This window comes from Lepidochelys olivacea, assembly GCF_965140295.1.
Source record: "Lepidochelys olivacea isolate rLepOli2 genome assembly, chromosome: 2".
NCBI classification, from domain to species: Eukaryota; Metazoa; Chordata; order Testudines; family Cheloniidae; genus Lepidochelys; species Lepidochelys olivacea.
In genome coordinates, this window is record NC_140412.1 from 184,369,116 (window position 1) to 184,389,030 (window position 19,915).

The 19,915-nt window shown below is 42.8% G+C and overlaps 1 protein-coding gene across 1 annotated transcript in view; it reads right to left on the reverse strand.

Annotated features, from left to right (window-relative positions):
- ITGA9 (integrin subunit alpha 9) overlaps positions 1–19,915 on the reverse strand; it is a 297,598-nt gene that overhangs the window by 122,033 nt on the left and 155,650 nt on the right. The window contains exon 17 of the mRNA XM_084620253.1: positions 5,216–5,292. Coding sequence (XP_084476379.1) covers positions 5,216–5,292 — 77 coding nt within the window. The remainder of the gene's footprint in view (positions 1–5,215; positions 5,293–19,915) is intronic.

Genomic DNA, 19,915 nt, shown 5'->3' on the forward strand with positions numbered 1-19,915 from the left:
TAAAAGGTCATGTTTTTGTTTCTTTAGTTTAAGGAAAATAGATTTGAAGTGGGGTCATGTATGTAGAGAGGAGATACTTAGATGAGCCCAGCAAATTGCAGTCCTGTACCACTTGGGAATAAGACAACTGCAGTGGTGGAGTCATATCAAACATGCAGATGAAGGTATGATTTTACAGAAGCTTTATAGAGCTGCGGTCAAAGGAAGTAGACTACAAGGCCGACCACCAAGGAGGTTGGAAATTGCAATTCTGAGGGATTTAAGAAGCCTAAATCCTCCCATATTGACTCTTACTGAAGGAAGATGATTTGCAACGGGCGGTTCAAGATAGATGTCTTTTCTATGCTCGACCATGGCTACATCATAGCCATGTGTATCTGCTGCTGCACATATGTAAAGACAGTGTCTCTGTGCCCTGGTCACTTTAAGTTCCCAACCACAGCTTCCATCTCGCCCAGCTTCTGTTTTCCCCAAGACAAAGAGTTGCAACCAATGATTCTCAGTTCCCACTTCCCTATTTACCTGGAGCGCAGGCAGCCCCTTCCATGACTGATTCATCCAGACCAGAACTTATAAAGACCCTCTGAAGTGACACTAACCGCACAGGTTGTGTTAAATTACTCTGGGAGCTAGAAAGCTGCAATGGAGGAGCAGGGGAGGATCTGTCTATGATCCGTAGCCTCCAAAATTATCTCCTTTCTATTTAGTACAACTGAGTGTCTCTTCTCTGCCTCAATGTACAGGACTTTACCCAGGCCCTCAAGACATGTTTCTGAGGATGTTCTATAATAACCTTTCAGTTTATTTCAGGCATTAGTGAACCTGTTCACCAGGCCCCACAAAGAATATTGCCCACGCCCAGACATGAAATCAAACCCAAAAGTTTTTGAAATGGTTCGAATTTTTCCATAGTTTACCATCTTCAAGCACTCTCCCTGCACGTGCTGAGTCCCATCCCCAGTGGAGGGCGTTGATATATGCAGTGGCATCATTTCCAAGTGTACTGCACACCTGACCCACATGCAAAAACAGTCAAAAGTAGAACATGCCACAAACTCAGCATCATTTCCAGCTTAAGACTATATCTATGCTTACCAGTAGATCGGCACTGCTGTAATCGATGCAGCACTGTCAATTTAGCGGGTCTATTGAAGACCCACTAAAAATATAGATTTTTTTGTTACATAACTGCATTCAAAAACAAAACAATGTAAAACTTCAGAGCCTACAAATCCACTCAGTCCTACTTTTTCTTCAGCCAATCACTAAGACAAACAAATTTGTTTACATTTACAGGAGTTAATGCCGCCTTCTTCTTATTTACAATGTCACCAGAAAGTGAGAACAGGCATTTGCATGGCACTTTTGTAGCCAGCATAGCATGGTATTTACGTGCCAGATATGTTAAACATTCATATGTCCCTTCATGCTTTGGCCACCATTCCAGAGGACATGCTTCCATGCTGATGACACTTGTTAAAAAATATTATGGGTTAATTAAATTTGTGACTGAACTCCTTGGGGGAGAATTGTATGTCACCTGTTCTGTTTTACCTGTATTCTGCCATATATTTCATGTTTTAGCAGTCTCGGAAGATGACCCAGCACATGTTCCCAAAATGAACACCACTTTCACTGCAGATTTCACAAAATGCAGAGAAGGTACCAATGTGAGATTTCTAAAGATAGCTACAGCTCTCAACCCAAGGTTTAAGAATCTGAAGTGCCTTCCAAAATCTGAGAGGGACGAGGTGTGGAGCATGCTTAGAGAAGTCTTAAAAGAGCAACACTCCAATGCGGAAACTACAGAACCTGAACCATCAAAAAGAAAGTCAACCTTCTGCTGGTGGCATCTGACTCAGATAATGAAAGTGAACATGTGCTGGTCCGCACTGCTTTGAATGGTTATCGAGCAGAACCCATCATCAGAATGGATGCATGTACCCTGGATTGGTGGTTAAAGCATGAAGGGACATATGAATCTTTAGTGCACCCTGGCACATAAATATCTTGTGACGCTGGCTATACCATACGAATGCCTGTTCTCACTTTCAGGTGACACTGTAAACAAGAAGCAGGCAGCATTATCTCCTGCAAATGTAAACAAACTTATTTGTCTGAGCGATTGGCTGAACAAGAAGTAGGACTGAGTGGACTTGCAGGCTCTAAAATTTTACAATGTTTTATTTTTAAATGCAGTTATTTTTGTACATAATTCTACATTTGTAAGTTCAACTTTCATGATAAAGAGTTTTCACTCCAGTAGTTGTATTAGGTGAAATGAAAAATACTATTTCTTTTGATTTTTTACAGTGCAAATACTTGTAACCAAAAATAAATATAAAATGAGCACTGTATACTTTGCATTCTGTGTTGTAATTGAAATCAATATATTTGAAAATGTAGAAAACATCCAAAAATATTTAAATAAATGGTATTCTATTATTGTTTAATCATGCAATTAATCATGATTAATGTTTTTAATTGCTTCACAGCCTAGCTTGGAGGTAGTTGATTTTTTCAGTAAACGTCAGCAAACATCAATTGTACTGTACATGCATACAAATGAAAATATATTTCCATTGATGACCATCAAAATTCACAGATAAATCAAACTCTAAGTTTGCCTAAGGAAAATTACTTAGTATATTTTGACATGCCATGTTGACAGTTAAATTCTGCTAAGCCTAAATATTGAACAAGGGAAGATAATCTGTACCCAAAGCATCTTAGTCAATAAAAAGCTACAAAGAAATTCAGAGCAGACCTGCTGGCTCTTGCCAACAAGCTATTATTTTTGTTTCTTGTTACCTAGTTAAATATGCTTGTTAAGCGTATGCCATCTAGGGGTACATTTCCAAAGCACTGGATGACGTTTTTACTATGTAGTTCTCACTGGGTCAAATTCATTCCTTGTGTAGCCCCAGAACAGAGTTGGTGTGTGGTACCTCACGGTATAATGGTGATCACTACAATTAATTCTCATGATGGTAACCTAATCTTTGAGAGTTAGATGTTCTACTTAGAAAATTTGCAGTATATGATGTGAAAAAAAACAATGTACTGTAAAGCATTTAGCACTGTGTATACCTTATGACTCTTAAGTGTTGAGGTTACTGAAAAGGATACAAACCAGAAATATTTACAATGAGAAACTAATGGCCTTCCACTTATACCAATTTTTTTACATTGATGGAACTGTATAGACATAAATGGAGCAATTTTTCCAGTGTACATGAGAACAGAATCAGGTCCAAAAATGTCTAGTACAAAAAAGCAATGATCCTGTAAATACTTCAATTCATTCTGGTGTATAAGCATTGGAAATGACTGAAGGTCTGTAACAACTTCTGTTACGTAGACAGGAAGAATTACAAAAAAAAATGCTTATATACAATCTTTCAGCATATGGCATTGCGTGTATGAGAAATTAGTCATACTATACAGGATAGGCACCTTTTCCAACCTATGCAAAACCAGAATCCAGAGCAGCCTTTGAATTTTAAACAGGCAATAATAATACATATTTTAATTTCTTTAGATGGAAGAAAGTTATAGGTGTTTTCTAAAAACAGAAAACGGACAGTCTTGGAGGTTAAACACAAGAGCAATCAACAGAATATGTTATCTATTTGAAGACATCCTGTATATTTCAAATAGTAACTCAGAGATGAACTAAAATGAAGAACTGAGAGGTTTGATCAGCACTTGCTGTATCAATGTTGTCTTGTTTTAGAATACCTTACACTCGTTTTACAGTCATGGTTTTTATTTATTTAGGGGAAATCAACAGCTTATTTTTCAAATAATAAAATCAGGCTTAAATCTAGACAGCTGAAGGAACTAGCAATCCCCCAAACACTACTAACTATATTGCTTATTGCCATGACTTCAGAGGACTGACTCATAGCAAGTAAGTGTCTTCAGGATTTGTCCCCTAGTTTTCTGGATTATCTCTGATCTGAAGAAGAGGGGGGGAAATAAAACACAGTTCTCCAGTGTGTATTTTGTACACCTCTAACATTCTGTATAAGGTAACAAGTCCAGGTTTGGAGGGTGGGGGGTAAAAGGCAAACTGCAAGCTTGGAATCCATAGCTTGAGAACCCAATCCAACTCCCAGTTAGTCAATGGAAATACTCCTGCTTACTTCAATGAGAACTGGAGCTGGTCATAGTTTCTCAGAGTTTGCTTTCAGGGTTTTGGTTCAGGCCTATCTCTAGTTACAACTATAAAACACTGTAGAGTTGTGCAAAATACTTTTAGATCTGCTGACTTTACTGTTTTTGACTTACTCTTTCCTGGCCTGAGAGCTAAGGGTTTCACAGACAACATCTGCATCAAACAGCAAAACACCTGAAACATGGTTAAATACTTCAGATCAGCATTTCACTCCCTAAAAGTGAGCTAAAAATGCTAGGAAAAAGGAAACAGAAATGATACATAAGGTTCAACTTTAACCTGAAAAAAATCCAGAAATGAAATAAGCACATCCTGACCAAGCAATACAATATGCCTTTTTCTTGGATCATAAGCCAAATGAGACAAAAGAAAAACCTCACATCAGTGCCACTTGGCGAGTTTTACCATGTGAGATGAAAAGTGGAGTTAAAAGGAAAAGCTCTCTAAATATTGACAAAATGATTGTGAAACTGACAAATGAAGACAAATAATTCTGCAGAGACTACGAATTTAAGGAATTAAAGGGGAGTAGGATAAAATTTTAACACCACAAAGGATTTTATGACATTTGCAATATTTTGAGATTTTTTTTAAACAAATTTTTACTAAGGAAAATGGAGATGCTTCACGCAGCTTTACTTTGTCATCACCTTCTTTGAGAGGCAGCATGATCTAGTGGAGATGGCATTGGACAGAAAACCTATGCTTTGACACTGACCTACTATGGGACTTAAAACAAGTCACTTCATATTTCTGTGCTTCTAATTCCCCTCCCCGCCTTTGTCTGTTCAGATTGTAAACTCTCTCAGGCAGTGACTGTCTTGGGCATGCACAATACCTAGCATAACAGGGGTCTGATCTCAGTCTCTCTCTAGGTACTATCATAATATAATTAATAATAATCTGCATGTCGTGCAAGAAGTTGCATATACAAGGTGTGGATCTTTACATTGGGTTTTCACTGTGCCCTTAATTAAAATCAATTACATACAAGTATGTACAAGAAAGAACAAGAAAAAAGTATAATTCACTCACCTAGACAGCAATAATTTACCCTGAAGTTTCAAATCAGCAGCACAATCATCTGATTGACAATTCCTCTCAAAAATAGTCTGTAAAAAACAGAGGAGAAAGCTATTATAGTGGGGGACTCTGGTATAATCAGACTCCTCTTCCCAAAGCAATGTATTTCAGTAAAATTAAGAACACTCGAAGGTCATGATACAAAGTACTGAGGAGCGAAGTTCAAGCGATTCAGAGGCAGTCAAATCTTCTCTTTATCTAGAGCTCTTAGACTCTGTCAGACTGAATTGGAAAGCTCACCAGAAACAGACTCTCATGGCTTTTCTTCAGCACATTCCTGTTTCTGGTCAGGCTATAATCACATCCTAGCCCATATTTTTGGCACTCCTGTTTCTGGTTCCAAATAGTATGAACGAAAAATATATATATATAAATGTGGAAAATAATTGAACAAAACTCTTTCATAACCCTGGGAAAGACTTGGGTTGGTGTAGAGTTTGAGGTACCAGAACATATTCATCAAACCAATTCACTCATCTATAAACAAAGTAAAATTTTACCCATTTGTCATCATGTTGTTTATACTAGCAAAATACATCATTCCTTTAAGCAAAGCATGCAATTCTGACTTTCAAATTACTGACCATAAAAATAATGCCAGAATAACAGAACTACAGTCAAGCCTCTTGAATGTTTGTAAAACCCACTGGGAGTTGACAATGCAGCTATCAAATTAAATGGATTGGGAAAATGAAGAGAGGAAAAGGACCAAGATTCTGCAGCACTGTGCATGGGCACACAAAGCTTCAGTGGCAACAGAGATGGCACCTTTCCACTAGGTAAGCAAAAGGGCAGGCAGGAGAGGGTAAGTGCTTAAGAATGCCACATTCCCCTAAGTGTGGCCAAGTACAGCTTGCTGGCAATTCTCCACATCTAAATGTGGAAGTCAGTGGTCGGTGTATTGGGGATATGACAGGAGCATGTCCACAGTGTCCGACAACAGCATGGATCCATTGAGTCTGTATATCCTGTTAAGAGATTGGGGGAATATGATGACTACTTCTCCCATTGCTTAGAACAGAGACCACTGCCCAATTGCACAGACAACCAGGCCATTTGGGGCAAAGAATTCCATCTCCCTGCATTTTACACATTTCACAACCTCCAACCACTTAAAGACAAAGATCCAAAAAGAGGAACTCAAAAAATTATTCATGCAGGACACTTAAAATGCTTGGGATTTCCTTTAGTGTAAACAACATTTTCTGGTACCTCAGTCACATGATACATTATTTCTTAAGTAAATAATTTCCAACAACAAATGTAAGGGTACACAGGATTTATGTGGAAAGTATGGAATTATGGAACTAAGATGAGCTGTGGCCCTCAAAATGAGGTACAATCGACTGGCAATCCCTCTAATCCTCAGAGAAAAAACATTTTCCATGGGTTTTGCTCCCCTGCTCAGAATTTGGCCCTAACTGCTGATGTGTCTAAGTACATTAAAGGTGGTTTGAGCTCTCAAGGAAAAAGGAGCGTTACCTGTAAAATCATCTCACCCTACAGTTTATTTTTTGTATATTGTATCTCTGTAAAATTCAGAAACTTACTAAAAACGTGCCGCATGTCCAAATATATCAGCTGTATTTTAAAAATATAGCATTTTAAGTGAATTTAAGGAACTGGGTAACAATCCCAAACTTTTGTTATTACATCTATTGGCTTGGTTCTTCAAGTCAAAAGAGCAGGTACTAAGTTTCCTACAATTATTGATCAGATAAATCGTTGCCCATTTAAACCACTCAAACCTAAAGCGTAGCAGACGCCTAACTACCTTGCAAACATTAGTAACATTTTCTTATGCCAGAGAAACTCAAACCAACAGCAGTTAAATGCCAGGCGCATCTTCACAGGTATTGTAGTACTGGGGAGGGAGAAGGAAAGATGGTCCAAGCTCCCCAACACAGAACTGTGCAGAGGTGACCCCCTTCTCCTGAGGGGGGGGAGGGGGGACACTAAGACCTATGCAGCATCTTTCCCGCAAATCATGATGGATTGGGAGGGAAAAATTTCCAGTGAGAAACCAGCCATGGGAGCCAGGGAAAATTTAAGCTGGCTGGAACAGACAGAAGCAGCTTCGGCAGGTTGCAGTTGCTGAGGAGCTGGGTGGCTTTTGTGGAAATCTCATTGAAATTGACATGTTCCCACAGAATGTGTCAATTTCAACAAATTGGCATTTCCCAGCAGAAAAACACTCCACTGGAAAATTTCCAACTAGTTCTAGTATTTCTCCTCATAACACCCCTCTGAGATAGGGCAGTGCTGTTATCCCCATTTTACAGATGGGGAACTGAGGCAAAGAGTGATTTGCCCAAGGCCTCACAGGGATTCTGTGGAAGAGCAGGGAAATGAGCCCAGGTCTCCCAAGTCCCAGACTAGTGCCCTAACCAAACTCCATGTTACTTTCAAAAAACAGAATAAGTACTTAACCTTGGAGTCCTGGCCAATATACCAGCTCATATAAGCAGTGTGCAGTAGTTCAGGATGAACCAACCAAGTTGGATAAAAACAAGGATGGACTGGAACCTTGAGCTAGCCAAACTTTTGTTTAGAAGTTTGAGAAAGGTCACGCTCTTCCCCCTCTTCCCTTTCCCAGTTACTTATCATTTCTGCGTACGTCTCTCTACTTCCTAGTTCTACAAACAGAAGTGGAACGACTTAAATATAGCACCATGAGAAAGTCTGTGTTTGTAGTATTTCTAGCCAAACCTGAAAGAGAAAATATCACAAATCTTGCAACAAATAAAAACATAAAATAAATGAATTCTTGTGAGATCTCAACCCCCAAGAAATTCAGATAAGCATCTGGAAATCTGGGGCCTTCCCCAAAATAAGCCCCAAGCCCTAAAAGTTCTTGGTGTTAGGTTTCAGAAAGAGCTGGGTCCTTCCTTCCTTCTAGAGCAACTGGGCAGCGAACGTGGGAGTCTTGAGGAGGATAGGGAGAAAAAAAAGGAGTAACTCCTCAAAACCCAACCTTTTCATTTAGTTTGGATCAGACAATGGCCAGGTCATTCAGAACCAGATTCTGCGACCTTTACCCACTTTGAGCCGACACACCTTGTTCCACATGTAGTCCCATGATGCTACTCAAGGTGAGTAAAGGCAGCAGAATCCATCCTTCAGTGACTGGAAATTCAATCTAAATTTTTTAAAAATCAGGCCATGTATGTAGGCGCCTAAATGTGGCCCTTATAAGCCTAATTTTAGGTCTCAATTTTTTTAAAATCTTGGCCACACATTTTCAATTTGCCCTTAAAAGCGAAGCTATTAGATTGAAATATCTACTGATCACAAGGTAAAGTAGTAGTTCCTGAAACCACCCAGCCACCCTCCGCTTCACCAGACTGTTTCTGGAACTTTGGCAGTCTGACTGTTGCTCACATGCTCAGGGTCTAACTGACTGCCATATGTAAGGTTGGGAAGGTGATCAGGTGGGTCATTTGCCAGGACCATCTGGCTATGTCCCACCTGATCATTTCCCTGCCATTGAAGGAACTTTAGGCATTGGTGTACTTCAGTTCCTCCTATTTTCTGCCTGTGGCACATAATAGTTTAATGTCCTGAGTACTGTAACAGTTTGGTCTAATTTTGGTTGTTGGGTTTGTGTGTGAGTGCTCAGTGGTGTTGGTGGCCTGTGATACACAGGAGGTCAGACTGATCTGGTGGTCCCTTCTGGCCTTAAACTCTATGTCCCTATGATAAACTTGTCTATTAAATCAAATATCCCATAGAGTCAGGTGCAAAAGCCTGAATTCAATTCCCTCAAGAAAAGCAATTAACGTTCCTGAAAGCCTTCCAGGATTTAATTACATGCACTGGCTAAAATAAGAACAAATTATTTAGAGAATATGTCTAGGAAAATAGTCAAGCAAATTCAATCCAGGGGAGTGAACTCCACAGGGGCTATAAATGATCAGAAGAATCCTCCTATTAAATAAAACAGCCAAGTCAGAACAGTGTGGGTGGCGGGTGCAGGGAGGGGAGGAAGAAGGGTGAAATCAGCTAGGGAGCTCGCCCAGGGCTCCAGGTGTTCCCATGAAGCAGTGTTACACAAAGAAAAGAGCTTCACATTTACAACGGGTTAGCATAGGAAAATGGGGGGGGGGGAAGAGAATGGCCAGCAATTATTATTTTATTAAACTAAAGCATATAAGAACTCCTCTAATTGGGGAAAGGTGGAGGGAAATGAATTTGTTCAGTGAATGTGCTGAGAGGAAAATTGTGTACCTAAGGCTCAGTACTCATATACTACCATTTATCATATCATTTAAAGCCAAACACAATCGTTTCTCCTTTCCACAAAAGCTGGCTTTGGATTTCAGCAGGGCCTTGCTTTGTATCCTTTGATGAAGCAATAATATATTAAACATGGACATATCTACCTAACAACAACAAAAAGATAGAAAACTGGACAAACAAGAGGAAGAGGTGCTCTCCAAGGAAATTAGCTGTCTGGAAAAAGCTCCCTAACCAAAGCTGCTATCTAGCAATTAGTAAGTATAAATCATCAAGCAAAAATGTATCTTCATGTTCTTCTGGACCAGATATGGACTGGTCACAGAGCTTGCTTATACACACCAGATGGGTTGATCATAAATGAGGTTAAGATTTTGACACCGTTATTTTTAGTAAAAAAAGTCACGGACAGGTCACAGACAAACAAAAATTCACAGAAGCCTGTGACCTGTCCCTGACTTTTATTAAAAATAACCATGACAAAATGGGGTTGACAGGGGGAGGACTGAAGCCCGAGCTGGGGGAGGGGGAAGCGAAGAGACCCCGAGCCCCACTGAGGAAGACGGGGTCCAGCACCCGTCACCCATGGCGGCCGGGAGCTCCGCGGTCCCGCCCACTAGCTGACATCTCCGGCCTGCCACCCCAGGGTGGGAAAATGTCACAGAGGTGTCTGAAAGTCATGGAATCAGTGATCTGCCAGGTATGGCTGAAGTTCATTTAAATAAGGTATTTTATGCACAGTGACACCTAGCTGTTGAGCATTATGCTACAGTTTTGCATTCCATTACATCCCCCCTTTAATTTCTATATTCCTACCATTTACAATGTTTACACCATCAAACAGTCTTTGAAGGTCGGTACATATCAGTCTGTTAAGCAGTTCTGTATCATACCAGTTTTCCAATTACACAACCTGAATGTGTAAGAAATGGTCATCTGGCTGTCCATTAGGTGCAACGACTAGCTGTGGTTGGTTTGGAATCCTTGAGTCGTCGTTTTGTTGTTCTGCATCTGTCATCTGTAGAGTTTGCTCTGCTGATTGTTGTTTCTGAGGAACACAGTGTAGATGTCAATGATTTCTGTTGAACTCTCCACTGTTGTTCTCAATTACATATGATCTGGGTACCAATTTCTTTTTCTTCATGACAGCAGGAGTTGTCCATCCTCTTTCTCTATCCAATATGACATGAACCCAGACACTGGTTCTAGACCTAGCAGGTCTCTGAGAGATAACCGTTGTAAAAGTATGTGTAAGCTGTTAGTCTTTTTATCTGATTTGGCTACTGTTTTCATGTCTGGTCACTCTGGAGACAGGTTCTTTTGCAAAGTTGGATCGGTCGTTTTTGCATTTTCTTCCCATCATGAGTTTTGCTGGACTACATCCATTAGCTGCTTCTGGTGTTGATCTGCTGCAGGAAGTTCTTGGCTGCCTGTACACCTCTCAGCCTCTCCACTGACTTGTGGATAATGTGAGATGTTAGTAATATGATCAAAATCATATTTCATTTGGAATCATTTGAATTCTGCTGAAGTGAATTGTGGGCTATTGTCCATCACTAATTGTTCTGGAATACCGAAGTGAGCAAAAGTATACTTAAGTTTCTCAATAGCACTGCAACATGTTTTGTCTTTCAAGTACATTACTTCTACATACCTAGAAAAATAGTCCACGACTACAAGTTATGATACCCCCGGAATCTCCATAAATCTGCAGCTAGTTTCTTCCAAGGATCCTCAGGAAGAAATGTTTGAACACTGTATGGTACAACATTGTCTCAAGTTGATTTGGATTGAATCTCTTCTCAAAAGTCCAATATCATCAAATCCTCTGTCAAGTTCTTCCATCTTTCTCACTAGGCCCATCACAGCAGCCATGAGGAGACTGAGAAGGTTGTCTGTCTTTGATCTTGTGCACTCTGAATGCAAAGGTTTTGTCCTTGTAAGAGGTTTCTGTGATGAACTGGCTCATGCTGTTCTGCATACCTCCAGGGCTAGCCCATGGGCTCAGTTTGGGGGAATGTACGGGGAGCATTACCCACCAAACAGAAGGAGGTGTGGGGTGGGGGCGGGGGGGAGGTCATGCAGGATCACGTGCCACTTCCCCCCACCCCATTTCCGTGAGCAGTGAGCTGCCCTGCAGGGCTTGCTTTGGGAGGGGAGCTCTGTCCTTCCCACGCTGTGCCTCCCCTCTGCCCCTGGCACGTTTCGGCTTGCGGGGAGGGTGACAGAGCAGCTTTTTCTCTGTGCTCCAGGCCCCTGCCTCAGTAGCTGGAAGCTGCCTCCTGTCTCCTAGTGCCTGCTTGTTGCCTGTACAATGGTAAGTCGGGGGGGGGGGAGGGAAAGGGGGAGAAAGCAGGATAAGGAGGGTGGGGTGGGGCAAGAAAGATGGGGAGAAAAGACAGTGGGATAGGGCAGGGGGAAGAGAAGGGGATGGGATGTGGTAGCAGAGAGTGGGCAGAGGAAGGGGGAGGGGATGGGGAAGAGAAGGGGATACAGGAGTGGGCGGGGGGGAAGCAGGGCCCCAGGCATGTAGCAGCCATAGCAGGGAGGTGTCCGCAGCAGCATCAGAGCAGCGACATCGCTGCAGCAGCCGGGGCTGGAGTGGCCGCCAGCAGCAGCTGGGGCTTCCCCGTTAAGCCAGCCCATCACACACACCCCCCAGCACCAGCAGCCCAGGTACCCACTGCAGATGGGGAGAGAGAGCGCCAGTGAGCCAAGGCAGGGACACCAGAATGGGGGAGAGGGGGCCAAGGCAGTGCGATGGGGGGAGGAGCAGAAAGGAGGGATGTCTTGGGGGGAAGAGGTGGTGCAGGGGTGGGGCCTCAGTGAGAAGGGGCAGCATGAGGCAGGGGCTCAGGAAGAAGGCATAAGGGCAGAGGCTGGGGGCGGGGCAGTGCGGCATGGGGGGCGTAGCCATGGTTCGAGCACCTGTGGACCCCCCCACACACACACACACTTTTAGGGCACTTCTGCATGTAACCCTTCTGCCCGTCAGAGTTGGCAGCAACAAGGGCCGGGTTCAATATCTAGGGGTTCCATTCCAATAACACAATGCAAACCGGCTCGAGCCCCCACCCAGTGACCTGGGACAAATATATACCACCCCCGCTGGGCGCCTCCAAGAGGCAATACTTCCCCTCTCGCAAGCACATAGTCTGAGTGTTTCTTCCAAAAAAAGCAAAAGCCTTTTAATAACAGAGAGAAACAATGTGGCTTTATGTTGGGGAAACACCACCAACAGGATTCATAACACAACCCATGAGCAACAAAAAACCCACCCCAGGCAAATTGGGGCATGCCCTTTTCCCTTTGGTTCTTGAGTCCAGCAACCCCAAATCACCCAAAGTCCCAAAAGTCCAATGCCCCAAAAGTCTCTGTCCCTGGTCAGGGCAGCCCCAGAGTTCGAAAGTTTATCTGCGGAGCTTTACCTCCCAACCTGGGTGGAAATGGGACGGGGGTAAGAGGCACCTTACGTGATCTGAAGCTGACCGCCCCATGGCTCCATAGCTCCACTCCGCCAGCCGCCCCACAAACTCCTTCGCTCAGCTCCACAGCCCACAAGCAGCTCCTGCCATCCACACACTGCTCCGCGTCAAACTGCTCCACAATATATCTTCAGGCTCCCCCACTACTTAACACAACACTCAGTGATTTCAGCTCTTAGGTGAATTCAGCTTGTAGTAGGGGAGCCCCAGTGCTGGTGCACTGTCAGCCCAAAGTGAGCTCAGCAGCCTATAACTAGACTTCTAATGAAATCAAAATTAGCTCTGATATTCCACAGTGGAGAGAGGAGGAAGTGCAATTAGCATGTAAGGCCCTCACCAAGGGGCCCATGCCACCAAGTATTAATACTTGTCCCCAGCCTCTCTCCATTCACACAGTTTTGGAACCCATGACCCTTGCCTAGCGAGTGCTACTTAGTTGATGGTGAATCCCTCCATCATAACAAAAGGCCATGTACAGTTCCAAGCACAGTTCCCATAATCAGGGTAATAACAATTTATTCTTCCTGCCCCAATAACAGAGACACTGGGGATCCCACAGCAGCCAAAGTGACCATTTGGGCAGCTATGGTCTCATTCTAGGCGTGGTGGATGTGCCTATGCAAATGAGATCGGCCCCTGAAGTTCTTTTCCACAACTTGCCACACCTCACCACCAGATGTCAGGGTGGAGCTCATCCTGACACTGCTTACATGCAGCTCCTGAGCCAAGCAAACTGGCTTCAGCATGCACATGTGTGAGCATGTGTGTTTGCACATGCGCTTTACTTTCACCCCTGCGGCATGGGGGGCAAGTCCAGTGACTTACCGGTACGGGGCTGGGCTGTGGCCGGCTCTGGCCCCTGGAAGGGGCGGGGCTGAGGGAGGTCAGAGCCAGCCCCAGCCCATCCTGTACTGGCAAGTGCCTCCTTCCCCCTCCCCGGGGTAACAGCAGCAGCCGGGGGCTCTGACAGTGGTTTAAAGGGCCCTGGGCGGTAGCAGCAGCCGGAGCCCTGGGCCCTTTAAATCGTCCCCAGAGCCCCGCTGCTGCTTCCCTAGGGCTCCGGCAGCAGGGCTCCGGGGATGGGGCTCCGGCTGCCACTACCGCCCCAGGCCCTTTAAATCATCCCTGGAGCCTGCCGGAGCCCTGGGGAAGCAGCAGTGGGGCTCCGGGGACGATTTAAAGGGCCCAGGGCTCAGCCACCGCTACTGCCCCAGGCCCTTTAAATCGCCACCCCAGCCCCACCGCCACTACCCCAGGGCTCTGGCAGCGGGGCTCTGGCAGCAATTTAAGGGGCTGGGGGCTCCAACCACTGCTGGGAGCTGCAGGCCCTTTAAATTGAGCCTGGGGAAGTCGATCCACCCCTGTACGGCACACCAGCTCTTGCCAGTACACCATACCGGGGCGTACCGGCTTACTTTCACCTCTGCCCCCTCCCCCCAGCAATATAGCAATCAAACTATACCTATGGGCTAGCCAGAGCTGTGTCAGGTGACTTCAGCTCTGGAAGGGGTTGAAGGTGATTGTATGTCCCTTCTGAGATGACTGTAATTTCAGCTCTCGAGCCAATTTTAAAGTCAATGTCTTGCCACGAATATTCAGTTTCTCTCTCCAGGCAGGTTCTATGTCATCACAAGTGATAGATCCCAGAAACAATAGCTCTTGACTGTCTGCAATATGAGACAACTCCCTAACTGCTTTGGTGTGGCAAACAGCTGCAAAATGTCCATATTTCATGCATTACACACTGTATGCCTCTGGCTGGACATGCGTCATCTCTTGGGATATGACTTTTTCCACACCTTATACATGTAGGCTGGACTTTGCCTCTCTTAGTCTGGGAATTCTCTCTCCCTGCCTCAGGGATTATGTGCTAATGATTTTTAATACTCAAGTGTCTGTTCACAGTTTCTAAGCTAGTTTCAGGTTTTTTCAAATTGCTCCTGCCTTTTGTTCTGACTAATTCTGAGTGCGTTGCTTTCCGTATAGCTGTGGCTTGGGTTAAATTGCTCTTCAGCTGTAGTTGTTGTGAAAGGTTATCATCTGTTAACCCAGTAACCAGCCTGCCTCTGATATATTCATGTTTTGCATTCCTAAAATCAGTTTTCAGCCAATGTATGCAGAGCTCTTGTAACACATTCAACATTTTCTCCCTGGTTCTTGAATTTTCTGGAGAAAACATGCTTTTTCATAAACCACAGTTCTCTGAAGTATAAAGTATACATCAAACATAATCAGAACCCTTTTGTGGTTATCTTTGTTGCTTGTCTTCAGTAAAGCCAAAAGATTTAAAGATATGCTCTTCTTGTTTCCCCGTAGCACAAATCAAAGATGATACCTATATCTCCCCAATTTCTTTGTGGAGTTTGATTGCAGTGTTAAGTCTGGGACAATATTGTTTCTAGTCTGTCCATTCTGAAGGTTTGTCAAAGCTGAAATTTTCTGAGGCATTAAAGAATGGCATGTTGAAGAGATCTTGCACCCTTGGTTGCTTTCTTCCTTCTGTTTCTGTTCTTAGTTAACTCCTGCACCTCTGACTGGGGTATTTCCAGACTCCACAGCTCCTTGCTTATACTGTGATATCCCCAGCAAAACTAGGCCTGCTGTCTGTCTCTCCTCAGAAACAGTACATAGTGTAATTGCCACAGTTAAGTTACCACACGTCTTTCCAAACAAGAATATTTAATTCTTAAGGTAAAATTGTAACAGAGAAAACATATTAAAAACAATAAAAGAACCTACACACGTTAATAAGGTTACCAGAGATCACCCCCTTACTCAAAACACAAGCTCTGGCCGATGAACTGTCCTTCAGACTCCACCCCCAAACTTACAGGGCCAAAGGATGCCAAATTCCTTCCAACCCTTCCCAAAGGATTGGGCCCCCCCTTAAAAATCACCTCATAAATCCTCACAGTAAAAATGTTCAGATATCCAGATAAAGTTCAGCGGATTCTTCCTACAATGCCCTGAAAAAATTGTGCAGCTCTAGGTGATTTAAATCCTGTACCCTGTACCTCATATGATGAGATCATGTTTTTGTCTCCCTGCACACACACATAGTACGGCTGAGCATGAAGGCTATTGTGCTTGGTCTAGCCCTGTGGCTCCCAACCTGCGGCCCAATCAGCACAATGCTGCGGCCCATGTGACATCCTCAAGGCCATACAGGTAATATTGGATGTGACCCACAATGGTAAATAGGTCTAACCCATGGCCCACTGGTCTAGCGCATGGCTGTTCAACCTGGGGGTCATGAACAGGCATCATGGGATCTCCAGCATGTTGCCCTTTCCATATTGATAAATGGGATGAGGGTCCAACAATGGAACACCACTGGCCTCGCCCATCATTAAATGAGAATAAGATTACCAAAATATGCATGTCACGCACTGCAGTCAGTGACCTCCATTAATTATTATTTATGTTCGTTAACTAATAGCAGACATTTCAAAGTTACAATAGAGCTGGACACCTGCTGTTCAAATTCAGCTCTGAACTGGAATCTTTCCCCTTTTTTCCATTCAGAAAAGAACAGGCCAATTCAATCTCAGCCTGAGCCAGTACATACTCAGGGTGGAGTCCTTTTTAGTTTTCCTGGAATGGACAGTGCCCAGTCACTGCCAGTTTAAGGTGGATACTGACCACTGAAACCCATGTCTGTAGAACAGTGGAAAGTCAGATAATTAGAGGTGGGTGGGACTGACTGCTTTAGGAATCCCACACAACCAAAGGGAAGATATTTTTAATTGAGCAAAGGGAGAGGCTCCTGGAGCAAAAGGAACCTTTGACTGAGATCTCTGAAACAATAAGAGTGGAACAGAGTTCTGCAGCCTATATAGTGAGGAAGGATGCTGAGGATATTAGCCTGGAACTCAGGTGACCAGGGCTCAAGTCCCTATTCTGCCACAGACTTCCTAGGAGACCTTGGACCAGTCACTGAGTCTCTCCATGTCTCAGTTTCCCCATCTGCAAAATGGAAACAACAGTACTTCTCGCCTACCTTGATGGGGAATTGCAAGGATAAATACATTAGTATCTGAGTGCCTCCCAATCTTATTTTATAGTAATGCAGGCCATAAAAGTACCCAATATAGATCATTCTAGTCTCAGGCATGACCCATTCTTTAGGCATTAAACAGTTTTCTTCACTACAGAAAGATATGCCAAAAACAGACAGCAAGGAAAACTTAGTCATATTGCTGAGGAGCTCCAGATTGGCAGACGTCAAATACTGTAGCTGACCAATAAAGCCACTCAGGATACTATCTGGTACTGCCATTGTTTTGTCCCCTGCACAGGAAACGTTTGGGTTTTCAAAAAAAATGTCATCATTCACACAAGAGTCTCGTCTAATCCAGCTCAAAGAAAATTCCTCTCCGCCTCACCACTGAGTTTCATCACATTGTCTAATGTATTTATGTTTAACGACATTGTTCATTTTTTTAATACAAATATTTGCAAAAAATAAAGTTCTCAAAACACTTTATAAAAGGTGGGCTTTTATTAATAACTCCATTCTAGAAACGGAGAAATTAAGGCACACAGAGGTTCAGCAACTAATCCAAAGTTCCATCATGAGCAAGTGGCAAATTAGGAATAGAGTCCTGGGCCCTGGACTCCAAGTCATGTACTCTACTACCCCGCCTATCTTCATGACCCATGAGCTGTTTTGCTTAAGACAGTTCCTGAAATCTAGAAACATTTGTGTATAAGGCATCAGCTTGGTGGTGAGAGTACAAATATGATGTATCCATTCACACTATAGCAGGTGATTTCATTACACTATTTAAAATAAACTGGGACTTAGCATACCACAACTTAATTCCTAAATGATAAAGGGGGAGATTTTTTTTCCTCCAGGGAATGGAGGTAGCAGAGGATAAGAAGGGGCAACAAGGAAGCTGGTGGAAGGAAGGGAGGCTCCTGAAGTCTTCAATGCGTCACCTATGGGGGAAAACAACATCCTTTGCTTCCCCTCCCCAAATCAACCTGTCATGGATTTTATGTTTGAGAGAGAATGAATTAGCTAACCACTTCCAACCCTCGCAATTGGAATCTTCTCCATTTAATCAGCAGCCACCTGACAATTCAACAAGGTATCTAGATCTAGACCCACACACACATCTATTGCTTTTGCTACCACAACCTATATACTATACCAACCAGAGCTTTTGCTAAGCATCTATACATACAAACACACACCACACAAAGTATCTACAAGTCACCGCAAAATTAGATGTTAGCCTCTGTGCCATGCAGTCCCTTGGGCCAGCTTAATTACATTTTACTTCATTTTGCAAAATCAGAGCCATATTTGAATCACCTACCAAATGTCCAATATAGTTCATCAGAACAGCCTCACACTTTCATGCTTTGTCAAGGGCAATTTTTAGCTAAGATTCATTTGCTCAGACCCATCTGAAGTTACTACTTTTAACGACATGATGATCTTGTGTCAGGGATAGGGATGGGTGCACCCTCCAATGCAGCTCATTTAAAATCCCTCCTTGTTTTTCATTCAAATGTTTTGTAGTGCCTAGAGCTAAGGTTAGTCACTTTTAGACATAAATGTGAATGAATGAATAAATACATTTCATACAAGATACCCATCAAGGTGTTCATTTAATACCATAGCTCTGTTTAAATGATAGTCAACACATCATTCTCCCACATAGAAAAAAATAACTTATGGGACAAAAAGCTTCACAAGCTTCCTCATAGGATTATGCCATCAGATTTCCATGCTTGTCACTGATGACAGTTACACATGAAGCCTCCTTTAAAGATGATTCCACAATATACCTGAATTTCAAGCAAAAGTTAATACAGCTTGAGGGGGTACTAAATGTATAGCCAAGAGACCATACTCAGCAAGATGGGGGGGGTTACTGTACTGCCATATGACCCCTTTCTGCATGGGCAGTGGAAGAGCTATGTGCAGACAGGCTCTTAATGTGCAGAGGAGATCACAGCCCTGAAAAATAAACCAAACACCCAGTGGAGGTGACCACTTAAACTCAGCAAAAAGAACAGGAGTACTTATGGCACCTTAGAGACTAACAAATTTATTTGAGCATGAGCTTTCGTGAGCTACAGCTCACTTCATCGGAAGCTTATGCTCAAATAAATTTGTTAGTCTCTAAAGTGCCACAAGTACTCCTGTTCTTTTTGCGGATGCAGACTAACACGGCTGCTACTCTGAAACCTCTTAAACTCCCTAAATCTGATTACGTGAATACACATATGGCTCAATACACAAATCCCGCCACAAGTGGATGTTCGCAATGACTTGTGGCACCAAACAGATCTAGCAGAAGCAAAGCAGATTTCTCAAAGATGGAAGTTTAAACCTCTCTCTCTCTCTGCTTCCAATCATATCTCCTCTACTCCACTGACTTACTACATCAGAGTCCTTTGTTTACTTTTGCCCATCTCAGTGCAAATAAATTTTTCACTTCGCTGGCAACTTGAATTATTTCAGGTGGAACTGAAATTTTTTTTAAAAAATTTCAGTAAAACAAAACATCAGAAAAAAATCACTTGGAGTCAAAATGAAAATTTAAATTTAAATTTCACATTTTTATATGAGATTTTAAAAAATTTTAACAGCAATTTTGAAAAGAAAAATATGAAACCTTTTGTTTAAACAAACGTCAACATGTTTCATTGTGACATTTTGCATATTTATTTTTAGATTGAATTGAAACAATTCAGCAAAATTGACAAGAATTCTCAACATGTATTGTCAGTGCTGCCCAATCTGCATCTTTTGCCGAAAAACACTTTGGCTAAAAAGATTTGTCCAGCTCTACTTATGCATTTATTCACAAAAATAAGTCATCAGTACTGATTAGAAAACAGCAATTTACAATGTCTTTTTAAAATGACAGTAGTAATATCTTCCATTTGAAAATGTCAGTTTTGACTAGGT